The sequence below is a fragment of the Helobdella robusta genome (assembly GCF_000326865.2).
Source record: "Helobdella robusta unplaced genomic scaffold HELROscaffold_43, whole genome shotgun sequence".
Taxonomy (NCBI): domain Eukaryota; kingdom Metazoa; phylum Annelida; class Clitellata; order Rhynchobdellida; family Glossiphoniidae; genus Helobdella; species Helobdella robusta.
In genome coordinates, this window is record NW_008705028.1 from 1,111,829 (window position 1) to 1,125,919 (window position 14,091).

Below are 14,091 nucleotides of genomic sequence, written 5' to 3' on the forward strand. Positions count from 1 at the left end.
CATTTACTGAATATTATCTGACGCCCCATGCCAAGTTTCAACCAACACAAAAATATCCAGCCCATCCAAAATCAATTCATGAACAATATCAAATTTTGAAACAATTGATCTGATATTTAACAAACCAACATTTATTAAATTTACTTTATCTCCGGATGAAATGTTACAATCCTCCACCTTCCCACTGGCCCCACTACTCTGTATAAAAAACCCGACTTATCAGCTGCTTCATCCACTTTTGCCTTGTCAACCAGAGCTTTGTGCTCCTTCCTTTGGTCAATAGTCAAATCATGGCTAAGACCAATGTGTTTAAACTCTTCAGACAACAACTTCATTCTGGAGACGTTCAGCATGATGTTATTTTTGACATTCGAATTATCAAATTTTACCAATATCGGTCGAACAGCACCATCTTTCTTTTTTCCGAGTCTCATAACTTTGACAATGTCTTTTTCAGATATCTCGTCCGATAGATGTTTTAATATTTTCATAATATTAGAACGGTCGCTATTACCCTCATCCAGGCGGAAGAAAACTAAATTCAATTCTCTCTCTTTAAGTATAGTTGCATCATTTAACGTTTTATGTACAGCCTTTACTCCATCAATAATGACATCAACACGGTCTTTGACTTCACGTCTAACAATGTCGGCAAATGTGGTACCCATCTCATTGTTAATTACATTGACATTGGTTTTAACTTCTCGCTTAACAATGTCAGCGAACCTATTACCCATTTCATTTTTCAAGTTTGTTATTTCATTACGAACTGACAATTCATCATTATCAAGTCGAAACAATGTACGTTCATTTAACATAAGACTTGCTTTGATATTATTCATTCCTTGTTGGAGTTCATCATTAAATTTATCCAACTTTGACAGAATCTGAGCACTACCAGCCTCAAGATCATTGAACATTTTCTTGAATTCAAAACCTTTTAGTTCGGTTGACGATTCAACACAGTCGTCACAGAACCATTTTAAATTGTTATACGCTTCAACTATCTCGCATATAGGTTCAGTCAAAAGTGTACATTCCAAATGAAAAATACTATTACATCGATAACAGCATACACGTTTTTTATTCACCTTTAATTCTTTCAAACACTTTCTGCATGTACATTTCTCACCTTTAGCTACAGACATGCCGGCGCACACAAATTATAATGAGCAATCACGTGACTCCAAATTAAAAAAAAACTTATTCTATAATTAAACTTTATAAGTAACTAAAATTATAATATTATTTAAACTAATTTATATTAAACTAAATTTACTTAATCGATTATTCTAAAATACAACAGAAATTTATCGAAATTAACGAATAAAATTGAGATTTACTAGCAGCGAAAAATATCCAACCGTTACCGCCAACTAACAGCCAACAGCCAACCAACTACAACCAAGTAATATATAGTATGTGTGTGTGTGCGTGTGCGTGTGTGTGGAGACTTTCAACTACTTCTAACTAAAAAGAAGCCAATTTGGGCATACACATAAACATATAGGCTAGCAGAATGTGAGTGTGTTCGATATGTACAAAAGCCAACATATGCTATTGTATGGATAATTGATTCGCATTGAGCAGAAGAATAAAAAAAAAACAAGCTGTGGTGATTTTTTATAAATTGCATATCAATGATACTACTTCATAGCATGAATCATCTGATCTATCTAGTTGTTAATTGATAGACACATCAAAAAAACAGAGGTGCACTACTACGCACGTACACACACACACACACACACACACACGCAAGACCTACCGACTCGAGCTAACAAATCAAAATCACTGGCTTTCAAACTGGATATATCAGTTGAAGCTGTCGTTTGTTGAAGTTGTTGTTGCTCTGGTGAAGAAGGTTGTTGTTGTTGCTGATGTTGTTGTTGTTGCTGATGTTGTTGTTGTTGTTGCTCTGACATTGAGGGAGGATCTTGTTTCTGTTGTTTCAAATCTTCTTCAAGTTTAGCCTCCCTGAAAGTTAGAAACAAAACAATATGACAAATCTGAAAATTTTTTTTACAATCTATTCCTGAAGCTGTGACAGGCTGTAAAGATCCAAAATGATGGTTCGATAGTGGGTGTGAAACAAATGATTTTTAACCCATATATAGCATAAAATATGAATTAATAAAGAAACTGAAATAATAAAATTATAAAAACTACAAAAAGTATGCATGGTTGAATATTTGATCTCTCTGGTTGTTACACCAATAACGACACAAAGCAGTGACAGCAGTTTGGAGCATGATGAACAGTTCTACAGACAGGCAGATGATGTTGTCATAATTTTCGGTTTACTTGTTAAATAAAATTTATAATCAAGCAAACAACAAACTTTAATTCATCAGATGAGTGATATGACTTGTATAAGTTAACAGCATGATGATGACGGTGATGATGATGATGGTGATGTTTATTGACATCAAAATCGTCATTTTTTTCCAAGATCATTCCAGTACTGGTGCCAACATCACTTGCAACTTTACCGTTATCATCATCCCCACCATCGTTGTTTCCAACATTGTTGAAGATGAGTGACGTCAGAGAAGATATGGAGAGGTCATGGAGTGCAAGCAGATTGCTAAGCATTCTGCTCCAGCCCACAGAACGATTCTCATCTTCAGCAGCAGTAGCAGCAACAGCAGCACGTTGATCATCGTGTGATGTCACATTTGAATCATTAACACCACCATTGTCGTCGTCCCTTGATGAGGTCTCATAATCGTTGAACACCTCGTTACCTCCTTCACTACTTAAATTGACCTTTCCGCCAGCCAGGCCCCCCGCGACTGCATCTCCCCTTCCAAATTTGTGGCTCCCGACAAGAGATTCGTCTGTCTCAACAATGTAATCCTTGTACTCCTTGCGATAAGAGTGGGCCAGCGAGTAGCCCGGTGGTGCATTCCTCAGCACCTCAACCCTGAGCACCCCGTCCCTCGGCCAGTTTTGTTTGATGTGTTGGAGGCAGTGCTTCGGTCCTCGAGCCAGCACAACATGGATGTAACAGAGGACGAAGAAGAGGACAAGTGCCTGTCAGTGAGGTGTTTCAATGAGGATTTATTTAAATTTGTAAATGAGCCTTAGTTAACCAGGTGAATCATGGATGTCTGCAAGTGTATAAATTCAGGTAAGTTCTATTTCATTGGTGCAATAGTTAATTATATAAAATTACTGCAAAACTAAAAAATGCACAATTTTTTTATAAAAATTAGAAACCAACTATTAAAAATTAGAAAAAATAAATTTAGAGAGGTTATGCAGTATAACAAAGAAGCAAATTGTAACAAAGTATTACTAACTTTGAAAAAAATAAAAACAGAAGCATGATACCTTGAGCAGAGCAAAGATTTCGAGTGCGATCCTGAAGGAACTGGGCACGGCTCTGCAGTATGCCACAGCAATTCGATGGAACAACGCGTGGAACAACCTCTCACGAACATTAAAAAAAGGATGTTGATGTTGCTGTGGCTGCTGTTGCTGCTGAAATGTTATCGTTGGTAAATCGTTTATCATTCTAATCGTTGCAGTAGTAGTTGTGGTTGTTGTAGTAGAAGTTGAGGTTGTTGTAGTAGAAGTTGAGGTTGTTGTAGTTGTATCAGTGGCAGAAGAAGCAGTGGTATTAGAGCTAGTTGCAATGTTACTGGCAGGAATTTCAGATGATGATCTGGAGACATCAGAAGGTGGTGGGGTGTGGTCGTTTAAGTGTGGCAGGTTCATATCACCAATCAGTGAGTCACTCATCTGTTAATGACATTACATAAAAATTGGGTAAAGTGCATGAAGCCATGATGAATACACACATACACACATAAATTAAATGGAAACACATAAAATTTTATCATTTTATGTCATAAATAAAACAAATACACACACAAATAAAAAAGTAACCTAAACTAAAAAAAATCCCATTTTTAAATTTTGGCTTTTTGTAAAATTTTAAATCACAAAACAAAAAATACAAATGTCAATATGGTGTTAAATAATAAATATTTTTAACTGAATTTAAAATTTAATATTTAATTAAAAATTAAAATTTGACCATATTAATTAAAATATTTAAAATTAATATTTTTATTTTAAATTTTATTTGTTAAAGTGTATGTGTGTGTGTGTGTGTGTGCGTATGTAATTATTATGTAATTTGTTTAATTTAATTGTGATGTGTGAACGTTTCTGTCTTTCCTTTATCTTTCTCCTCATTCCATTTTTTCTCTAAACTTCTCTCTTTCATTTTTTTGTGTCTGTTGAAGTTCACTCAATCCAAGCGGCCAATCACTCAGATAAAACATTTTTTTAAAAAACCAAAAATTTGTTTGAATGAAGATTTTAAATTTCTTGAAAAACTGCAAATTAAATTAACCTCTAATTTGTTTTTTTTCTTAGTACTTCAGTAATTTGCGAAATTTTAGACGTTAAAAATTAGTATCGACAAAAACAAAGACCCCGCATCGAGAAATGATCATTTGGTTAAATAATGAAATTCCGTGGGTGATTGAACATAACGAGGTTTTAAAAAAATGGGAATGAGAATCTTTGAAATCATGGAGGTCTAAATTTTAATTCTTTATTTATGTGTATAACGTGAAATTTTTAATTGAATTTGTTCCATTGCACGACTCTTTTTACAAGTTATACGTGGAAGTCAAAGAAGCATTGGTTAAGTGGACCATAGCTCAAATCCTAAGGTACAATTCCGTTATTATACTATACGTCACACCAAAATTTCTTTTTGTAATTCTGCATTGTTTGGTTTGATTCTAGAAATAGAATATAATAAATAATATATGACCTAGTATCGTCGAAAAATGTTAGGACTGACGACATATGTGTAGCGGTTGCGTTAATGTAAGAGAACACCGAACCAGGAAGAGCAGTGAACGGGAGAAGAAAAGAATAATACTTTTTTTGATAGGCTGGACACGTGTTTCGTCCCTACCAGAGACTTATCAGCAACCCGAATACTGAGAAATGCCGCACAGACTTTCCAAAGGTTCAAGGTACCTTTCATCCGCGTATACATTGATGACATACTAATAGCCAGCGAAACTGTCAAAAAACAAAGAAGCCATGTAGAACAAATCTTTCAACAACTGCACGACAACGGACTAATCATCAACCCTTCGAAATGTGAATGGGCGAAATCATCCACAACATTTCTGGGACATCAACTCGACAGTGAAGGCATTAGACCCCTCGACAATAAAGTACAGGCAATCATGAATTTGCTGAAACAACGACTGACAAGCAACTACGCCGTTTCATCGGAATGATCAATTTCTACCGTCGATTCATTCCTAAATGCTCAACGATATTGTCACCTCTCACTGATATTTTAACCGGCAAATCAAAAATCAAAAAAAATAAAATAAAACTCAACGAGGGGCAACAACAAAGTTTTAGAGAGGCCAAGCAGGCATTACAAGCGGCAACCAAGTTATGGTATGTTCAAGAGAAAGGTACCTTTCAACTTTTCATAATTTGTAGCGGTTGCGCTTATGTAAGAGAACACCAAACCAGGAAGAGCAGTGATCGGGAGAAGAAAAGAAAAGTATTCATTTGGATAGGCTGAATAGTTATCGCAGTTTCTTATATAGCCCGCACAAATCACCTTGTTAGCCCGTGGTGTTTTTATTTATTATTGAAGATTGTTAGATTTTTAGTCGTTGGGATTTCAAACATAAATATGTCTCGTCTTGTCTTTAACCCTCGATCAGATGGTAGGTTGCATGTTGTATCATGAGCAATTTTTTCCAGTTAACTCTGTCCTGCGTCTTTTTCAGCAACTTTTTAAATCCGTCCAATCCTTTATGTCATCGTCCCATCTCCTTCTTTGCCTTCCTCTTTGTTTTGATCCGGACAGCGTTCCTTGTATTATATATATATATAAAATACAAGGGACGCTGTTAAATTAATGTTAAATTAATGTTAAATAAAAAAATAAATAAATAAATAATATATATATATATATATATATATATTTACAATATTCTATAAATTCTACCGAATGTTTGGCGTTAATATGTTTGTAGTTCGTTTTTCAATTTTCTCACTATAGGGAAATATTGACATGTTGACGTGCACAGCTGTCATATATCGGGATTACTACTACCTCACTGACTAGAAGGCTTACGATGCATAAACAGAGTGGTGCTATCAAATCTCATTTGGACTCAACACACTCAATCACAATTAGCCGTGAAATCCTCGACAGTAATACCAAAGTAATATACCAGAACAGCAACTACACGCATCTTAAAATTGCAGAAGCAGTCCTAATTGACATCAATAAACCAAAAATAAATATACAACAAAAAATGACAACCTCACTTCCAACCCGGCGCTTAACCAACAACGAAAACAAAGAAGTAAAAACTAGCATTGTAAATAGTGACAAACGCCATGCTATCGATGAAGAAAAGGAGACCAAAGAAGATGACCAGCCAATAAAGAAACCTGACACCTAATTTCTATCTAAGTTCACTTTGAAAAAGTCAATCTCCATCTAAGTTCATTTTGACAAAGTCAATATTTTCCTATATAAGCAGCAGAAAGCACTGATGATGATTCATTTGGAATCAAAATACGGCTTTATTTGCAGCATGAATTCGGTAAATAAGTTTATTTTGAATTTTAATAAACTAAACGTTCACCAAAAAACTTTAGTGAGAAAAATTGAAAAAACAAACTACAAACATATTAACGCCAAACATTCGGTAGAATTTATAGAATATTGTAAAAATTATGGTCTATTACCAACATATAAATATATCTATATATATATGTATATATATATATATGTATATATATATATATATATGTATATATATATATATGACTATATGTATGTACTGCACTATTCGATTCATATAGTGTCCGTTTATAACCTAAGTCATTTGAAAACAATACGATCTTTCCTTCAAGGACAAGAGAGCGAGCTGATGTAGGGATCCAATCGACGTAAGGATGACCTCGAATATTGCAGCATTTTATTTGCAAACTAACTAACCTGGTGTATGTATTTTGTAACACCTAAAAATAATAATAATTGTTAATAATTGTAATAATAAACAACGAAATAAAATAATTAACAAATATTTAGATTCAGTTGCCCCAATGTGTATGTGTATCAGAAATGAGCTTTTCTGAATCATAATAATTAATGTAGATATTGGCATCATCGAGAATTAAATTTTTAGCATCCAAGGCAATGAACATTGATCCCGTCTTTTTAACAAGGCTTCAAGTCTCCTTTTTTTAAAACCCAAAGCATAGCTGGTTAGAGCAGTTGCGAGCAGTAATGTTAGTGAAACTCAGTAACTCATTTTTTAAATACAAAAAATGGTTTTATGTAAGAAGTTAAGAACCATGTTTGATTAAAACGAAAATGCATAGAGCGGCAAAGCTTTGCCTGCGCCTCTGGTTTGTATAATCGATCTTACAACGTATTAAAAATTTCGTTTTATACATCCGTTGAACTGAAGGGAAATTAAAAAAACAACCTCTGAAATTATTACATCAATGAACTTTATCAGTTTATTGCAGTTGAAATATGAAAATTAATAAAAATATAAAAAAATAACTTCTTAATTGATCGACTATTTAAAAAATTATTCTCTTTTAGGTTTTTTCATAAAGTTAAAAAAATATTTTGTCTTGTTAAATAACAAACGAATTGTGTAATAGTTTATTATCGTAATTATGAAAATTATCAGTACCAAAACAAAAAAGATGTCGAACATGATGAATTGAAACCAATACAAATCCAGTGCACCAGACTTCAAATGTTCATCTCCATATATCACTACGTGGTTTATGGCGTCTGAAACTCTTTCAGCAGCTGACATTTTTCTATCTCTCAAAATAATGGATGACCTTTTAATACTTTCTTCGAATGTTTTGTTGTTTAAAACATATAATATATTATTTTTTAGTTCATCAACTTCCCAGTTCCCAAAGTCCATTTCAATTCCATATTTTTGAAATTTTACAAAAGAAGCCATTCCGATTTGATCATTGAATAATGGAAATACAATAACAGGCTTAGCATGGTAAACGCATTCCATCATACTGTTGAATCCACCGTGCATTATGATCAGTTTTATGCGAATGTCAGCTAACAAATCGTTCTGTGGTATCCAAGGTTGAATTAACAAATTTTCGTGTTGACCACCGCAAAGTGTGCGGTTTTTTGATTTGAAAATAAATTTTAAATTTTTCAGTCTCTGAAAAGTTAAGCATAATTTAATCACATTATCTTCGTTTAAATATTCTATATAACTGCCAAAAGTAACCAGGATAGCTTTTGAATTGCCTATAAAGTGATCAAGATGCAAAGGAAGTGGAACTTGTTGGGTACCTACAATAACATCTCCAGCGCTGATTGTATGAGGCATGTGTGGCCGTGGGTATCCTAATACTGAATCCTCCAAAAAAAAAATTAGGCTTGCTTTTCTATTCAAATCCCAAAAGTTTTCATTCTCAAGCGAAGTATTTTCTGGAAAAAGTTCTTTTACAAAATTTGGTCGACCAAACAACCTGATGAAATTTGTATTCAAAATATCTTCGATAAAAGTTCTAAATCTTTGCAAAAATGTCATGTGGTCAGAATGTTTTGCTCTGTGATTTGGGACAAAAGAGGGCAGTCTTGGGATCCCTATCAGCCAAGCATCCATAGGTATTGCGAATGTTGAGTATTTTATGTTCATCGATTTTGGAAGAAGTGCATAACATTCGATACCAATTATACCTAATATGGCAAAGTCGAAAAATCTTTTTTGAACCAAATCGTTGAATAATTTTTTGTTCTGAATCAATGCTCGACAGTCATCATCAGCCGATTCCATGATAAACTTGGCTGTTGATAAAGTGGATTTGACATATTGAAAAAAGTTTCTTTTTTCTGTTACTAAACTGATAAGCATTTCTGATGTCTCTTTTGTGTTGAAGACGGAAACATTTGATACAACGGGATATTTTGTAATGACGAAACTTCCATTATTGAATTCTTGCGATATTCTTGCATTGGAGGGAACTATCATTTCGACGTAGTGTCCCAACTTGGACAGACCTTGTCCCAATCTGGCGAAATAAATATGTTGAGAATTTATGTTAACCGGTAACATCAGAATACGATGGTTTGTTGTCTCCGTTATATGTAAAACTAAAATCCATAACGTACAAATCAATGCTGCATATCTGAACATTTTCATCTGTAACGAGCAATTATAAATTTTATATTCACCAATTTACGCAGTTTTATAACGTAGAATCCTTTCACTAAAACTCTTTAATATTATCAAAAGAGACAACACGATTCTGCATACTCTATTTATACCTTATTTTGAGACGTCTGTTTATCTGTTTAATGAAAATGAAATGTGAACAGAATATGACAAACCTTGTCAAAGTGCAAAATAGTTGAAATTTCAACTCACTCGGTCATTGAAGTCATGTTACAGAAATAAATTTGAAAACAGATTCGCAACAACCTTAGAGACGACTGCCTGCTTACCAACCTTTTAATTTTTATAACAGAATCACCATGTTGTTAATAATTTTGCGGCAAGTATAATAAGTAATTTTTTCATTAAAATTTCAAGTCTATTGACTTGTGCACTATAAAAAGCAAAAATCAAAAAATCTTTTAATAGATGTACCTATTTAATTATTTATATTTGATTGCATGATGATGATGATGATGATGACTCAGTGTGAGGTGTTTTAAATTAACTTAAATAATTTTGAATAAAACCGTTTTCAGCAATTTATTTTTTTTAATTTCAAAAAATAACAATATATTAAAACCTCTAGAATAACGAAGAAAATATTATCAAAAATAAAACTAGTAACAAAATTTAGTCTTTTTTATGTTTTTGAAAGAAACTAAACTTCATTAAGAATTTAAAAACATTTTTAACTTGATAATATACAAAACGTAATGTACAAAAACATATAACCGAGAAAATAAGAAGTATTAGTACCAAAACAAAAAAGATGTCGAACATGATAAATTGAAACCAATACAAATCCGATGCACCAGACTTCAAATGTTCATCTCCATATTTCATCACGTGGTTTATGGCGTCTGAAACTCTTTCAGCAGCTGACGTTTTTCTATCTCTCAGTATATCGGATGACCTTTTAATACTTTCTTTGAATGTTTTGTTGTTCAAAACACGAATTATGTTGTTTGTAAGTTCATCAACTTCCCAGTTACCAAAGTCCATTTCAACTCCGTAATTATGTCTTTCAGCGTATGAAGCCAAACCAGTTTGATCATGTACAAATGGGAATACAATGACGGGTTTGGCATGATAAACACTTTCCATCATGCTGTTGAACCCACCGTGCGTTACAAACAATTTTATGCGACTGTCAGCTAACAAATCGTTTTGGGGGATCCATGGCTGAATTAACAAATTTTTGGAGTGATCGCCACAAAGTGTTTTGTTTTTTGACTTGAAAATTATTTTAAAACTGTTTAATTTCTTAAAAGCAGAACACAGTTTATTCACAATATCATCGTTTAAATATTCTATATAACTTCCAAATGAAACCAAAATAGTATCTGATTTTCCAATAAATTGATCAAGATTTAAAGGAAGTGAAAAATTTTGATAACCAACCACAACATCCCCAACGCTGATTGTGTGAGGCATGTTTGGGCGCGGATATCCAAGTGTGATATCTTCCAAATAAAGAAGCAAACTGGCTTTTTGGAGTACATCGATGAAATTAATATTTCTATATTTTGACTTTTGTGTGAAAAACTCTTTTGCAAAATCTGGTCTTTTGAATAATCTGAAAATTAATGTGTTAACAACATCTGCCAAAAAAGTATGAAACCTTTGCAAAAATGTCATGCGGTCTGAATGTTTTGCTCGGTGCGTTGGAACGAATGAAGGAAGTCTCGGAACTCCAGTGAACCAGCACTCGTAAGGTAATGAGAACAGTGCATATTTACTTCCCATCATTTGCGGCAGAAGTATATAACATTCAGTACTCATAATATCCATTATGACAAAGTCAAAACGTTTATCGTGCACGAGATCCTTGCTCAGCATCAAAGCTCTGCAGTCATCATCTGTGATTCTCACCAACAGTTCTAGCGTTGAAACAACGGCACTTAAGAATTGAAAAGTGTTTAGCCTGTTTACAGCCAAACTTACAAACATTTCTGAAACTCTCCTGCCGTTAAACCCGGATACATTTGAATGAACAGGATATTTCGTAACTACAAAACTTCCATTACCAAATTCTTCAGATATTTTTGCGCTGGATGGCACCCACATTTCCACGTAATGACCGCGGTTGGACAGACCCTGTCCGAGCCTGGAAAAATAAATCAGATGAGAATTCATATTTATTGGCAGCAGCAATATACGATGCTGAGATGACTGAGTTGCGAGTTGAAACACGACAAAAACTGTAGATATTGCTTTAATATAATTTAAAGACATTGTCACATAAGATTGTGAACATAAAATTTTATCAAATTTTGAACACGAGCAGCTGATTTTTTACTCAATAAAAGTTTTAAAATTGACAACAACTTAATGATTTTGTTTTCTTGTTTTTATACATCAACTTAAGGTGTCTGCATATTGCAATTATAATCCTGCAAAAAAGATGGGCGTTCTGAGTTTTCAAAGTCCAAAATGTCTAAATATTTAAAAAAATTTTTTTTGTCTCTAGACAACTTTTAAGAAGTAGACAGACACAAGAGCAAAATTTGCCATTGCACACATATAAGTGTGTTTTTTATGTATATATTCACATAAATGTACAATGTACGTCTTTAAACAGTAAATTTTTTAAATATAACAATTTTCAAAAAATATACTTTTGTATTCTTACTTAAAACATGAATATTATATTGCACGATCTGATTTGAATAGGCTTAAATTTAATTTTTTTACTGTCACTTAACGTCAATGAAACATTCGAGCTCATCATACAACATTACTTCCAGAGCATCCATCAATCATTCCCACAAATCAACTGAAAATATTAGGCACCACATTCATATCCGCACTACACATAGCGCCTCATATAAACCACATTATCAAAAATGTTTTCAAACATTTCACGCATTCACAACACTTTACTCCCATGGTCTTAAAGGCATCGAAGTAATCAACATCACTGAGTCACTCATCTTCTCACACATCAAATACGTAGCTCCCTCCTGGCCTGGCTTCACTACACAACAGCAATTTCAACAACTACAGTTTCTTGGGAAAAAATTAATTCGCCTCAACTACCTATCTTCATTAATCCAACCGTCACTCAAATATTCAACACACTCGATTCAAGATTTTTTTTTAAAAAAGAGAAACCAATATCAATTACGTCATTCCCCCTTTACTAGCATTAATCAAAACTTTTACGCATAATCTTTGACAACGCAAACATAATTATCAAATTATCACTCGATCATCTTATCAAGAAAAAGCTTTCATCCTAAGAGACTTAAAACATATTAAGACACTAATCTTTCTCTATTCATCCGGAAGGAAGGATTAGAAAGATTGCAGGGAAAAGAGATCGCCGCCAACAACGAATAACATTCGTGAAGTCCTTGTGTCACTTGCTGAATATCACCACGTTTTAACCGCTGCAAAGTGTTAAAGATCGGGTTTTGTGGAGGTCGATGGTCGCCAATGCGCTGAAAGGATGAGGCACGAGAAAGAAAAAAAAAGATGCTATTAAAAAGAATTTTTTATTAGAAAGCAATCTTTACTATAATATTTATTCCTTTTAGCCTTGCGTAAAAATTCTTGAAAAAAATTTATCGATTTACCGATTGGACCAGTAACTGACTGTTATTTCATTGAATGAATTTTAATATTATTAACATTTATTCCATTTAGTCATGAATTTGAAACAAAAAAAAAAGTATGAAAAGAATAAAATAATACAAACTAAAAGGTCATAAAACTGTAAATGAAATGAAAGATTTATCATTAATATCACTATAGCTAAAACAGTCAATAACATAACATCAGAGCAAGGTTTAAACAGGTTAAAGGTCATTCTATCTTGTGTACTTGCTTCAGAGGTATCAACGTCAAACACACACAACGCATATGTTAGGAGGGGATCTTTTTGCATTCGAATCCAGTTACTGCAGCATCAGACCAGGTGCCTTTAATCATTGAGCTATCACGCCATCATTAACACGAACAACTTGTTTCATTTTATTGAAATTTTTAATTTTCACTTTTTTTCACAATTTTCATTGAATACATTTTTTAATAATGAAAACTGATCTAGTTACAGTTTTGCTAGCCATCACCATCTTGCTAGGTAGTATAACTTATTAATTGGCAAATTGATTTACTTCTATTTGTTAAAAGTTAGAGAACACTCTTTGATCAATGGGTTTGTCATTTTACAAAAATACCCATTACCCAACTACTGCGATTAAACATTTGTAATAAAAAAGTTAATTTTTACATAATTTTTAACTATTACATCTACCACGTCTCAACTAATAAATTGTGTTTATTTTTTTTATTGTGTTTACTGCGTTAACTATATTTAAAACTAAAGTAACTACAAATTTCTGCAAAACTCCTATTCAATGTGAGAATAAAACATGCTACTCGGCATGAAGGTTCATTCACTTTAACAATTTTTTTGCACAAATTTATTTATAATTTTGGTTTCATATACACGTAAACTGTACAAAATATTATATATATATATATATATATATATATATATATATATTTAACAGATTGTGTTTGTCAAAGTCTAAATAGCACAAAATGTAAACAAGAAAGAAGATGAGAATAAAGAAATGGCTGCATCTAAATTTTGATTTGTTCTAAAAATTAATGTAAATGTTTTCAAAAATCACATATGAATGATTTTTAATTTTAAAAATACAAATTCATCTGTTACAAATATAGCTTATTTTCGAAATTTTAAAGTTTAAAATGTATGCATTCATTTTTGTTTTGTCCTTCACGGACACGATGAAAATTTAAGAAGTGCCGTTAGTTTTAAGGCACAGTGGAACAGTAACATTCTACTGAAAGAAATTTGAAAAATAGAAGAAAAATAGATTGGGCATTTGAA

The 14,091-nt window shown here is 32.8% G+C and overlaps 2 protein-coding genes across 2 annotated transcripts in view; both read right to left on the reverse strand.

Moving 5' to 3' along the window:
• Window positions 1-3,642, reverse strand: part of HELRODRAFT_114071 (hypothetical protein) — a 19,789-nt gene extending 16,147 nt beyond the window's left edge. Inside the window, exons 1-3 of the mRNA XM_009025771.1 lie at window positions 3,337-3,642; window positions 2,867-3,036; window positions 2,466-2,710 (exon numbers count right to left, since the gene is read on the reverse strand). Coding sequence (XP_009024019.1) covers window positions 2,466-2,710; window positions 2,867-3,036; window positions 3,337-3,519 — 598 coding nt within the window. The 5' untranslated portion in view covers window positions 3,520-3,642. The remainder of the gene's footprint in view (window positions 1-2,465; window positions 2,711-2,866; window positions 3,037-3,336) is intronic.
• A 6,341-nt stretch (window positions 3,643-9,983) lies between these two features.
• On the reverse strand, window positions 9,984-10,427 carry HELRODRAFT_125432 (hypothetical protein; the record flags this gene model as incomplete). The annotated part of the gene is made up of 1 exon (XM_009025772.1): window positions 9,984-10,427. A coding segment is annotated over one exon (444 nt), but the record flags the coding sequence as incomplete, so codon positions are not given.
• Window positions 10,428-14,091: the final 3,664 nt, after the last annotated feature.